The following is a 12,642-nucleotide window of genomic DNA, read 5'->3' as shown; positions in this document are numbered from 1 at the left end:
TGGAAAAGTTGATCAACAAAGTAATGTCATTAATCTTCTTACCTAGGCTTTTGTGTTTTCTTTTTTTTTTTTCATGGGAACAAAGGTTGATCAGTGTTTTCAGCTGCACTGTGGCAGCGCTGCTGTGGTCATGTTTGAAACAACAGATGGTGAGAGCAGAAACACTTGGAAACCGCTCTCCAGTACTTGTTTTTTTTGGTGCTGTTTAGTCTGCGAAAACCACAACTGATGATCAAAGCTACTTCAACATGCTTGTTGTAGTGTCAAACAACAACCGTCCCCAAGTTGTCACCTTGTCACGACATCTGATATGAACATTTCAATATCCTAATTACACTCATTCACATTACAAAGTTGGATTATTGCATGCAATACAAATCATTCATTATTCTGCTAAGTCATGCATATTTTTTAAACCCATATATTCATGTTGCTAGACGCCTATTTGCTGATAAATTGTGATTATAAATCCCCACAAAGAGCGTTACAGTGTTTTTAGAACACATTATTCAAGACAGGATGATGATGATGATGATGACGGTGCAAGTCAGTACATAGAAAGTGCTTTTCAAACAAGTGTCAAGTTCGTTCAGTGAGTACTTTGCAGCCACAGAGTTACTGAAAGCCTACGTCTCTAAAGGAAGGGGTGGGTTTAGTGGAAGGAAAATGCTACAAGAGTTGAAATTCAAAGCATCTCTCATGTACTGATCAGTTTTGATTTTTGTTTTTGTACTGAAAGAATACAAGACAGGGAAAATAGTCTCTAAAAAATATAAGTATAAGGTTAAATTTGTCAATGTGATACCATAATGCTACAGAAGTCGTCACATACACCTTGTTCTGCAGGAAGAATCCCAAACCTTCAGAAGTGATACTGTTTTCTAAAAACCAAATATTATATCATACTATACGAGTCACCAAAAAAAGTGGATTTTACATTAAAGAGAGGGGGGGATCCTTTAACACTTACACCCTGGCACTAAACTCATGCATTATTGTAGGTTATTGCTTCTAAAACTAATTAAATACAATTTTATGGACTGAAATATAATGCTCTGAATCCCAAAACTATGAGGTATTATGTACAATACAATGTCATGGTGAGATCTTAATTCTAGGACTAAAACACCACTTTGGATCGCTACCAATTAGATCCAAATCTAGGTTTTAAGTACTACGCTTAATTTAACATTTCTCTAAAGGTTTCTATCATTGAGACTTGTCTTTTGGGAGCTTTTTGGCTGTCTCTTTAATAACTACCTAATTCTTTGGATGCTTGAGAGTGCATGACTACACTATAGTATATCTCTTCAGCTTTTTTAAAAGATATTCATCCTAAGAACCTACTGCAGGTCTGTTAGAAAGCACTAATTTATGAGAATATACACTTGAATTAATACTTCGTAACTGCATATCCTGATTGTGTCACACTTAATTTGTGTTTTCAGCACATGACCTAGATAAGACATGGAAAAAAGGAGGAGATCTGGCGTTACTCTAAGATTTTAGGGCACAGCTGTATCTAGATGTGGTGTGTTTAAGGGTCTAGTGCGTCAGTCTACCACCCTTTAATTTTACTGAAATGGATTCCACGGGTTTGAGCTCCAGCTTTGTCTAGAAATCAGTTTTGTTATTCTTCATGAAGCAAGCATCACTACTGGTCATGCATGGCTACTATAATGTTGGCACCACAGTCCCGCTAAATAAGCTAATGCACGAGTCTATACATATCTTAATGGAAGACATTGGTGATTTTGTTGCTTTCAAACAACTTGTCACTTGTTTATACAATATACAGTTTGGTCAACAACATGACAGTTAAGATCAAATATTGCACAAATCCCGGTAAACGTGATATTTTTTTCTTTTTTGTAGAAATTATATAAAAATAAACAGAAAAGTGAAGAGATGAGACCAGGGTTTCCCTCAGATAAGGACAAGTACACGGCGAATTAAAGCTGCTATTTCAGCACTGGTATCGCTTAATTTACTGGAAACATTAAAAAGGCAGATTAGAGACAAAAGATTTAGTTTTCACTTAGTTTTTAGATCATTTTGTCTCACCAATCATAGAACTAAAAGGAATCAAATGATCAATTTTCTCTACTAGGATTCTGTAAAAATGCAAATGTGATAGCTAATGCAAATGAATACGTTAAAGCCATAGGAGATTAAAATCAGAATGCGTACGGACAAATTAAAGTAGGTTTAAGGGGGAAAAGACAAAAGCATGATGAAGAGTATACTACAGGAGGAAAACTTGATTATTTTTTCATGATTAAACTTTCAGCTTTAAATTCTATATACTGCCAAATTTGGGGATTTAGTCACAAGGGGAAAAATATGTCTCTACCTGCAATTTGTGAATACGCCTGCAGCCTTGACAAAAGGAGAACAATATGACTCAAAAATGAGAAAACAGAGTAAAAAACTCAATCCCGTAACCTTCCTTTAGAACAGATGCACAGGAGAACACAGTTTGAGCAGGATAAGTGTTTTCTCCCCTGACTGGCTGAACTGAAAGTTGAGTGTCAGTGTGCATCCTGTGCTTCTCCTATTCATCTGTTGACGACCTCACTTAGAAATCCCCCTAAAACTAAAATTAAATTCACCCATTAACACTAATATAGAAAACTGCTGTGGCGCTTGACAACCATGTAGCTACGTGTACTGATCACACTCCCTTTCACTCCAGTTGGACTTGTTATGACAATGAGGTAGTGCAAAACAAACAAAAAAAGACCCTATGGGTATAATTTTATCACAAGCCTAGATCTTTGCTACAGTATGTTGTGTCTTTACTTTTTCCCCCCAGAAAACAGGAGCAGTTAGTTTGTTCACTATCAAACTGCTTTGATCTTATTACAAGAAGAGTGGGAGTTTTTAGTTACTACATTTACACGTAGCCCCGAGAGGAATCTGACGCTCGTCTGACTGAAAATGTCCAAAATGTTGGGAGACTTTCAGACAAACGCAGCCAGAGCAGAACCTCTGTGGCCTTTCAGCCAGCGTGAGGCTACATGTAGACATGGTTAGCGGATGTCAGACGAGCCCAAAGTGTCCTAATTGGTGATCATGCTGCAGAAACAGGCCATGACGAGAGGGGATGCTGCAGAGGAGAGGAGAGGGGGCCGGTGTCCCAGCGACAGCAGGAAGGAGGGCACCCGTGTCCCAACATCCCAAAAAGAGGTCATCCTCTCAGTGACTCTTTGTTCTTTACCTCCACAGGTCTGAGTGGTGGTGGGACCGGTCCGTCATTGGTGCTGGGGCTGTTCTGTAGAGAAATGGTCCTCCTGTCTCGGCTTTAGCTGGTTTCACAACTGCATCATCTGGAAAACCCATCCTAGAATAATAGAGGTGTATGTTATTTGGATGAAATTGTACAGTTAAGTTTTAATTTGTGAAAATTTAAGATGCCTCATCTAATGCTGCAAACTGCCAGAAAACAATTGCAATTTCCTAAAGCCTAAGGTGAGACCTTCAAATGTCTCCTTATAACCAAACAACAACCTCAAACCCAAAGATTTATACATTTGCAGTGATTTAAAACAGCACATATTCATATTTTAATGCAAAAAGTTAAATTCATGTTCTCTGTTATATTGTTTCCTCACTACAATATAGGCTACATATCCTAGACTTGCTCCATGGATGCACATTAATGCAAAAAAAAAGCCCCTCAGACAATATTGACAAAGCTCGTTGCGATATAATTGGAAAATGGGTTCATGCACATTAATAAACACAGTGTATCCCAGTGACTTAATAAAAGATCAATTATGCTTTGATTTCCAGCTAAGGGAGAGAGTTGTCTTGTTTTACTGACACAAATATAACTGAAATAGCACATCGCATAGGCTAACGTTATATTAAATTCCTGGACGCGATCGTCCTTTCAAACTGTCTTACCAATTTCCACAATGGGGAAAAACAAAAATCAGAAACCGTGAAAGTTGAAGCCGGTGTGTACAAAAAGCACTGACCTTGGTGTGAGTTGGTCCGAAATGGTGCAGAGATATTTCTGCTGTGGTCTGAGCTGCAGCTGCACACAATGGTAAACAAAAGCCAGGGGGGTTCTTCCTCCACAGTGACACATTTAGGTCTCTGCTCAAGTGGACGTCTGCCGGGTTTCTCCTGTGAGCAAATGACCGCGCCGACCGGGCCCCGCGGTTACAGAGGAATTAAACCGAAAACCTCCGAGTCCCTTCTATCTCTCCCCCCTCCTTTACTCGCCGGAGAAGGGGAGACGAAGGTCCCCTCGTCCCCCTTTTTCCGCACACCCTCCGCTCTACGCCATTTTCGCTCTGCTACTACGAGACAAACGGAACAGCGCGATTGGGCCGCTGAGCTGTCAATCAGCGGCAAGGCCCGCCCCGGAAGTACTGCTACTTCATCAATCAGTCAGACCGCAAAATCAATGAAATGATTCATAAAATAATGAATGTAATTGAAGCAAAATGAGGCCAAATTTTAGTTAAGAAAAAATGAAGCAACTTTATTGTTAATTATTATTTTACTCTGTTTCTATGCTTGTTTCTATTCTGTTTTTTATTGATTGATTGCTCAGCTGAGAAACTATCTATCTATCTCTCTATCTCTCTATCTCTCTCTCTATCTATCTATCTATCTATCTATCTATCTATCTATCTATCTATCTATCTATCTATCTATCTATCTATCTATCTATCTATCTGTCTGTCTGTTAAGTATCAAAACATGTATTATGTATTTTAGTCAATAAGCTAAAACTGGCTGACTGTTCCAATTTAGTGTTGAATAAACAATTGGTCAGTTAGTTGTAGAATACATTTGTCTTTTCTTTCTTTTTTTCAAAAATGCAATGAATCTGAATTTTACTGGCTAAATAAATAATTTTGCCTAATTGCTGTAGGCAAAAATGTAATCAATTAAGGATGGAAACTGTTAGTTGTAGCCTCAATCTGATTCAGTCGCATTTTATGTTTGTTCTCCTCAAGTCCAGACAGAATAAGCACATCTTCTTAAATGTGGCTTAGTGTAAGGTAGATTTTAGTCTAATCCTCTGACCTGGACCTGATCAATCAGATCATATTATCAACTGGAATAAAAACTAAATGCAAAAGTAAAAAGGAAAAAGGAAAAAGGAAACAGCTCTCAACAAATGACAGTAACTTCCCAATAAAAGACACAAAGAAGGCATGGCACTTATTTTATTCAAATCAAATTCATGAATCACTTTGATAATACCTAGACCAACATCACAGAACATATCTGATTGATAATCACATAATGATTGACAAAATGGTTGAGCTTAATTTCCTGCACTCACTTTCCTGCTGGAGGGTGTTCTTGTAATGATTTAACAAATTCACATTAAAGATTAAAAGGGTCAGACATTTCCACTCCAATTCATGTACATGTACACGCCTGTACAGAAAATATATATTAATGCATTTAATTCTCTTTTATCATATGGAACTAGTCAATGGTGAAAGTAAATGCACGACAAATGTTGAGCAGTGCATAAAACAAAACAGTTTTTCTTTGCCACAGGGAGACTACTATATCAACAGAAGCTTAGCACGTAAATGTAGGTCTACCTGGTCTAAGGCTACAGACTAACTGGTGCACAGCCCAATTTCCACCACAGTGCCTGACACTGTCGTTCAGGGCTTTATTATGTACCAATCATGGGGAAAAACCATTTGAATGCAGGCCACAGCACAAATTAAATCCTTATACCATTTTGCAAATGTACCGTTGTTACTGTTCACATCAGGTGTGAGGGAAGACTTGCATGCTAACCAAAGGGATGGCAGCGTTTAGTGTAATTTTTCCTTCTGAACACCACAATGTTTATTGTAAATGAATAACCGGTTCTTTAAATACAATATTACAAAAAACAATGACTCGGCAATGGCTAAAACAGGCCTCAGGTGGTTACTGCCTTCTGAAGGAACTTGCTTTGGTTTTAATCCAAATTGAAGTAGGTAATTACAATCAATTGGAAGTAGCTAGATGAAAAAACTAAACATGGCCATTGGTTCCTGTTTACTGTTGAGATAATAACTTAAAGAGGAGGACCACAGCCATGGCACTTCAATGAGTAAAACACAAAAATCTGTTCTGCTTTGCTTCAAGGGACAAACTTCGGGCTGGCTGGTCTGACTTGCCCTGCCACAAGTCAAAGAAAAGGAGTCATGGGATCATGTTAGCATTAAACACTGTCTGTTTTGAAGTGGAATCACATATCTTACAGGTTTTGCTTTGTTGCATATTTGTACAGACAAAAAGACAAAGCAGCATGTGCTGAATATCCATGGAGAAGTATGAGTCAACTTACTGCAATAGCTAAAAGCTTTATCATACCGTACTATAAAATCATATTTATGTGAAAAGTGGAACAGCAGTGGTACCAACTTTGACTCTCTACATGTTTTCTAATAAATAATGTTACTTTGAAATACATAGTGACATTGCATAAAACAACCCAAGGCACACGACTTTTCCCTTTGTTTACAGAGCAGTGCAAAGGCAGAAACTCAAGATCTATGACATCATCTACGTAATGCTTGGTCTGACAGTGTGTACTCAGTGTGTGGGCCACAGCAGCCTGCTGAGAAGCTGGATGAGGTTGTGTCCTGACATCAACTGACATGTTGAAGCTCCACTCAAATTAAAAAAAAAGAGAGAGAAAGAAACTTAGTGCAGGAACCGGATGCTCATTTTCTGTTCCACATCCACCTTCTCCAAGACCTGAGAAAACAGAACAGAACAAGTTAAGCTACTAAAAATAAGAGTAACATGTTATGGTCCTGTAATGTGTGGCAATGTCACAGCCAAAAACAACGCATTTGGGTTAATATTAAGTCAAACTCTCTAAACATGAAAGGTGCCCTTTGGAAAACCAGAGGTTGAATCAACAGAAGAATTACAGCAGGGTCTCATTCACTTCAATTGGGAAAAATTGTCTCAAGAGTTTTGGATTCATTGGATTTCAATTTCTATGTCCATTCCTGGTGCCTCCAATGCCAAAAATGTACAGAGTTTATGTGGTACATGGTTAGACTTTAATGAAAGGGCCACTTGACATAGCATCTGTTATGCAGTCAACAGTAGCATGAGTACACACGAGAGAGCTAGACCGGGAAATAAATCAATTTTACCGATTAATTCAAACATATACTTGAGGACTATGTTTAAAAATTGAAATAACTATAATTATAGATAAAGAGTCGCAACCCTCTTTCCCTGAGCTTCGGAGGTTTGTAGTAACACAATAAGACACAGGTGAAGCGACAACACAGCAGTATGCACTAATAAGTGAGGATTTGTGAGAGTCTCTCATGTGAGAAGATCAAGTGGCATTTCACATCGCTTTCAATAACTGAAATGTAAAAAATCGTAAATGGGATGTGCTGTGAAAAAATGTGAGATTTTGATTTTTAGGCCTTATTGCCAAGCTGTTAACACGAAACTTGCCTTGATGAATTCATTGAAAGAAATGGAGTTATCTCCGTTCGTGTCAGCCTCCTGGATGGTCCTGTCAGCGATGCTGCCGAGCTGCTCATCTGAAATGTTTACACCAACCATCATCCTGAGGACCTGGAAAGAATGAAGAAAAAGCCTCTTTACCATGAACTGTTTTTACTGGCATTCATTGACAGCACAGATTAAACGTTTGCCCAAACAATATGGTGGATTGTTTTGAAAACAGTGTTAATACTACAGGTATTTAAGCACTGCACGAGATAATTTGTAGGTATTTCAGCTAAATGGCGAGCAAACAGCTGTCACACTCTCCAGTGAGAATGACATGATGATAAATAACAGCTAACATATTTCCAGAAAAACAGGCAAACAAACATTAGTGTGCGTCGCACGTTTCGTGTCTCGCAGGCTCGCTCATCACATGAAGCAGACGACACAGAAATGTTTTTCGCAAAACAAGAGATCTGTCTGAGTCATTTAACCCTCAGCTTATAGCAATTACAGGTCACACAATGTCACTGAAACCAAGAGGGCTTCACAGAGGGACAACAAATAACACGGAGGGAGCACGGAGAAGGACAAAATACAGCATATTAGACCGTCTGGGGAAAATCAACCCGTGGTTGAGGAGAGATATCACATCATTATCAGCACAAGGGCAAAGTCTTATCATTGACATCGAGATCCTTCTCTCCGTGGGTCACTTTGAAACAGGTATTGCATAACAGCATCTGTTCCACTGACACGGGATGAATAATGAATATCTTAAGAGGTAATAATGGATTTGCATGAAGAAAAGGAAGACGTCTTTAAAATGTAATCATTCATTATCTTGCTGATTTACCAGTTGTGCGAGGCCGCCGGTTTGCACCAACGGTGACTCAGCATCTTATTAAATGACAAACCCCATTCCACTCACCTGCAGCAGCTCGTCCCGGGAGATTTTGTCATCTCTGTCCAAGTCATACAGACGGAAAGCGACTGGAAAAACAAAAAATATATGTTTTGTTAAGTCATGAGAGACACAGTGACCCCATGTTATGAAATCCCCTGAATATTCACGGCACTGGTCGCCAACTCCACCCAGACACGCCTGTGCCACCGAGCTCTACACTCACAGAGCAGCTTGTTTGTCCTGCTGTTGAGTGGCTCGCTGGCTGCAGCGTTCTTGTTCTTCTCATTGTCCTCAATGGGTCTGAAGTGAGCCAAGGTCCGCATGAAGCCCCTGAAGTTTACCTGGTCCTCTCTAATAAAACAAAACAAAACAAAAAAAAGCATAGATAAAAGAAATGACATGAGAGAGAATTTCCTCTAACGTCCTGGATGTGGAACAGACACAAAATAAACTATCACAGATTCTTTTGTGCTGGCTCGGGTTTCCATTATCCTCAAATTAAACAATAGCTGTGTGGGGAACACAATGAGAGCTCAAACTAGTCGTAAGCCAACACCATTTTACCAAATCCAACACTCATTCTCAAGTTCCTCTGGAGCAAATAAGGCAAAACCAGAGCAACAAGAAGAAACCATTAAAAGCCATGGCTAAAATTACAACGCCTACACATCTGACTTTTTGGGATCTTAATGATACATCTGCAAACATCTGGTTTTCAGCTTCCACACTGATAAAACAGCCGAAAAAACTGCCAAATATACATTCAGAACCTGCGGTGCACAAAAACCCCAGCTGATTTTTTATTTTTTTCTTCTTCTACACTGGACTGGCAGACAAGACTGAGCTTCCTGAGTCTACAGCGAAGCAGCCACAACTGAAAAGCATGATGGTCTGGCACAGCGTTGTGGTGGTGGTGGCGGCTGTGACTCAAGCACAACCTGCGCAAAACAAGATCTCTCAGCGACCACAGACCAACAGCAGGGATGAAACTCACCCCTCTGGGAAGAAGGCATTGATGATTCTGTCTCCAAGAGGATTGATGGCCAACTCTGGGATCCTCTGGAAATCTTCTCGACTGCAAACACCGGAAATATAATGAAAAAATTAGAATAATTCAATATAATTAATGTTAAGACAGGACATCGACAGCAAAAAAAAGCTTAACAACAGATCTGAAACTGACATTTTTAAGAGGAAGTGACACATAAAATGTCTTGATTATTATTTAAAATCAGACAGGAGAAGATATCATTTTGATTTTGAAATATTTAGGGCTGGTAGAATAAACCATGTGATTACAATCTGGAATTTGAAAGTTTCCTGTTCTGATTGTTGTGGCAACTAATGGACAGTAGCAAAGTCACCTTGGATATAAATGAGGCTGTTCCTGACTGTGCTGTGACCGAAAGCGCCGGAGCAAAAACTTGTTATGTGTAAACACTTTCCAAGATGAAACAACAGAGATTTTTTTAAAATATTCTATCCTTGAGAGACTGATCTGCAAATGAATCATCTTTGCCAAATCAAAGGGTTGTTTTAGCAGCTTTAATGATTACTCTTTTCTTCACCTATTGCTTGTTCTGCCCTGAGTAAACCAGAAGTTAATCAAACACTGAGTTCCTTCAGACTCATTGTGAAATCACTTTAGCAATGAAGGAAATGAAGAAAAGAAAATGCATCAGACGCTGGCGTAATCTGCCCCCATGATTTACTCACATCTTCATAATAATAAGTCTACAACTGCAAGCAGGCTCTTTGGATCAGTACCACCTACGTAAGCGAGGCTTTTCCAAAATTCAATCACTTGTCACTTAACTGGTCAATCTGACCTGTGTAATAGAAAACGTCCTGTGAGTCCATGCTCATTACCTGTCAAATTAGTGGGTAAAGGAACCAAACCAATCAGCCACAGCTCCTACATGGTGTTTAATGGATTTATATAGAGAACAGTGATTTAATTTACTGCTTACCTGAGGGTGCCATTTTCACCTTTATCCAGACTGGTGAAGCGGCTGTACAGACGAGTTATCTGGCTGTGGGAGACTGTGGGTGAAAACACCAAACAGACATTAAGTTTTTGACCAAATTGACCAGAAGATAACAGATATACACTGCTCCAGGTACCATAACCTTTCACCTAAATACTAGACTTCATTATACTATCAGAAGTCATTAGTCATTATCGAGGATGCAGGATGTGGAGCCTTTGAATTGCAGCGCATTGTACTGTTTGGGTGGTGTTGAACTATGCACTTATATCAATGAAAGTTATTTATATAAAAGAAACACATCTCTGTGGATCTAATAAGATAAAGCACAGTTGTACCAACACCTTAATAACAACCATAAAGCAGGATTTAGTGCAGAATCGTTGTAGTTGTTACTAGAAATGTGTGTATATCTGTCATATAAACAATAGTAGGACAAAGTGCAAACAGCTTAGTCTTGATATACTTAATCTATCAGGTTACTTTCCACCATTAATTAGCCAGTTACAGAGATGAGAGAGAAGGATCAGCAGCAGTGTGAGTCACCATAGCTTCCCATTAGCTCATTATTTGGAGTTTTTTTTTTTTTTTTACAGAGGAAATGACAGACATTAGGTCACTACCTTTACAGTCTATGGTCACTACTAGTGAACTGCAATCCATCAGTGACAGAGGTAAATGTTTAATTAAGTACTGAACTGATTGTGTCTTCAGGAATTAGCCTGAGCTCTACTTACAACCAGTCTCCTTCTTTATTTCTTCAATCTCTTCTTCTCGGAGTAACGTGGACGCTCTGGATCCCATGATGGTTTTAGGGTTAGCGATAGAGAGAGATTTAAAACCGTGCCTTCCTTTTTTTTTTCTTTTTTTTTTGCGCAACCAGACCAGCTGTGAAACAATCTCGACCCGGGAGAACAAGTTAGCAGAGAGAGGCTAAAGTCAGCGAGCTAATAAAAACAACCGGTTCCGTTTGTCGCGGTCGTTACGAAGTGGAAGAAAAAAACAAAACAAAAACCCAAACACGGTGTTGTCCAGCTGTCGATGAAACTCAGCGGGAACTCTCTGTGCTTTTTACGCTTTTCCTCGGTATGTCGTGTTTACATGTTACACGGAGGGCTGGTCTGGTATCGGTCAGGATGTCTTCCTGCTTTATGAAACGGGGGGGCAGGTACCGAGCAACAAGGCCGCCTCCCCACCAGGACCCTCCCTCCCCTCCCCTCGCCCGACTGAGGAGCCCCTTTACTTGCCTGCTCAAAATTCACACATAATAATTTCTCTCTCTAACCCTCTAAAAAATTATATATTATTACTCTCTATCATTTATAATTCAAAATGAATGTCATTCATTTCATTCAATTACTTATAACTATTACTTATTTTATTATAACTTACCGTATATATTAACTCATATTGTTGATCAAATATGCCTTACTTGACATAAGCTAGTGGTGTGTTTATTATAACCTATAATACCTGCTCCTTTCTTAAAACAAAAGAACACTTATATCAGATGAAATGCCAGTTTATAGCCAACAGTATACAGACAATTAACATAAAATGAAATCCACAACCAATACACAACATGTTTCTATATAAATTTCTCTCTCTAACCCTCTAAAAAATTATATATTATTACTCTCTGTCATTTATGATTCAAAATGAATGTCATTCATTTCATTCAATTACTTATAACTATAACTTATATATTAACTCATATTGTTGATAAAAATATTCCTTACTTGACGATAGGCTAGTGGTGTGTTTATCATAACCTATAATACCTGTTCCTTTCTTAAAACAAAAGAACAATTATATCAGATGAAATGCCAGTTTACAGCCAACAGTATACAAAGAAAAATTAACATAAAATGAAATCCACAACCAATACCTTCCATCACAACATGTTTCTTTATAAATTCCCCCGCCTTTTCTTATGCACCCTCTTAAACTGCAAAACATTTGAACAACTTTTCTCTTCGAAAAGCTTAACACCCACCACAGAAATGCACATTTGTTTTAACTTGGTCTTTGCCATTTTACATTTGAAATAAAATTTCTTTCCATGGCTGACATCTCGTGAAACTAAAACAAAATACAATATGCAAATTTGCAGGTAAAAGTAAATTTTTTGCTTTGTATACAATCAACAGTGTTCCCAATTCAGACTCTCTGAGCTTCAGCAGCCCTATAATCCATTTGAGTGTTCCCTAAAATTAACATCTATTCGAAGAAGGTTGATCGATTCCCTTCTTCTGTATGAGAGAAACTAGCTATGGAGAGGGGGACGGA

At 38.6% G+C, this 12,642-nt stretch overlaps 1 protein-coding gene and 1 long non-coding RNA gene across 2 annotated transcripts; both read right to left on the bottom strand.

Moving 5' to 3' along the window:
* Positions 1-2,740: 2,740 nt before the first annotated feature.
* LOC146963535 (uncharacterized) lies at positions 2,741-4,321 on the bottom strand. Its single transcript, XR_015034702.1, has 2 exons — positions 3,984-4,321; positions 2,741-3,343 (listed from the first exon to the last, which is right to left on the bottom strand). It is a non-coding gene; the product is annotated as an uncharacterized LOC146963535 (long non-coding RNA).
* Positions 4,322-5,175: 854 nt separating this feature from the next.
* Positions 5,176-11,461, bottom strand: chp1 (calcineurin-like EF-hand protein 1). The gene is made up of 7 exons (XM_085768547.1): positions 11,091-11,461; positions 10,336-10,408; positions 9,360-9,440; positions 8,589-8,716; positions 8,390-8,451; positions 7,462-7,584; positions 5,176-6,735 (listed from the first exon to the last, which is right to left on the bottom strand). The coding sequence occupies exons 1-7, from the start codon at positions 11,155-11,157 to the stop codon at positions 6,682-6,684; spliced, it is 588 nt and encodes a 195-aa protein (XP_085624673.1). The 5' UTR covers positions 11,158-11,461; the 3' UTR covers positions 5,176-6,681.
* Positions 11,462-12,642: the final 1,181 nt, after the last annotated feature.

The sequence above is a fragment of the Trachurus japonicus genome, chromosome 22 (assembly GCF_045865225.1).
Source record: "Trachurus japonicus isolate A0001 chromosome 22, Traja_1.0".
NCBI lineage: Eukaryota > Metazoa > Chordata > Actinopteri > Carangiformes > Carangidae > Trachurus > Trachurus japonicus.
The sequence above is the reverse complement of the archived record's forward strand: the minus strand, read 5'-3'. Positions and strand labels throughout refer to the sequence as shown.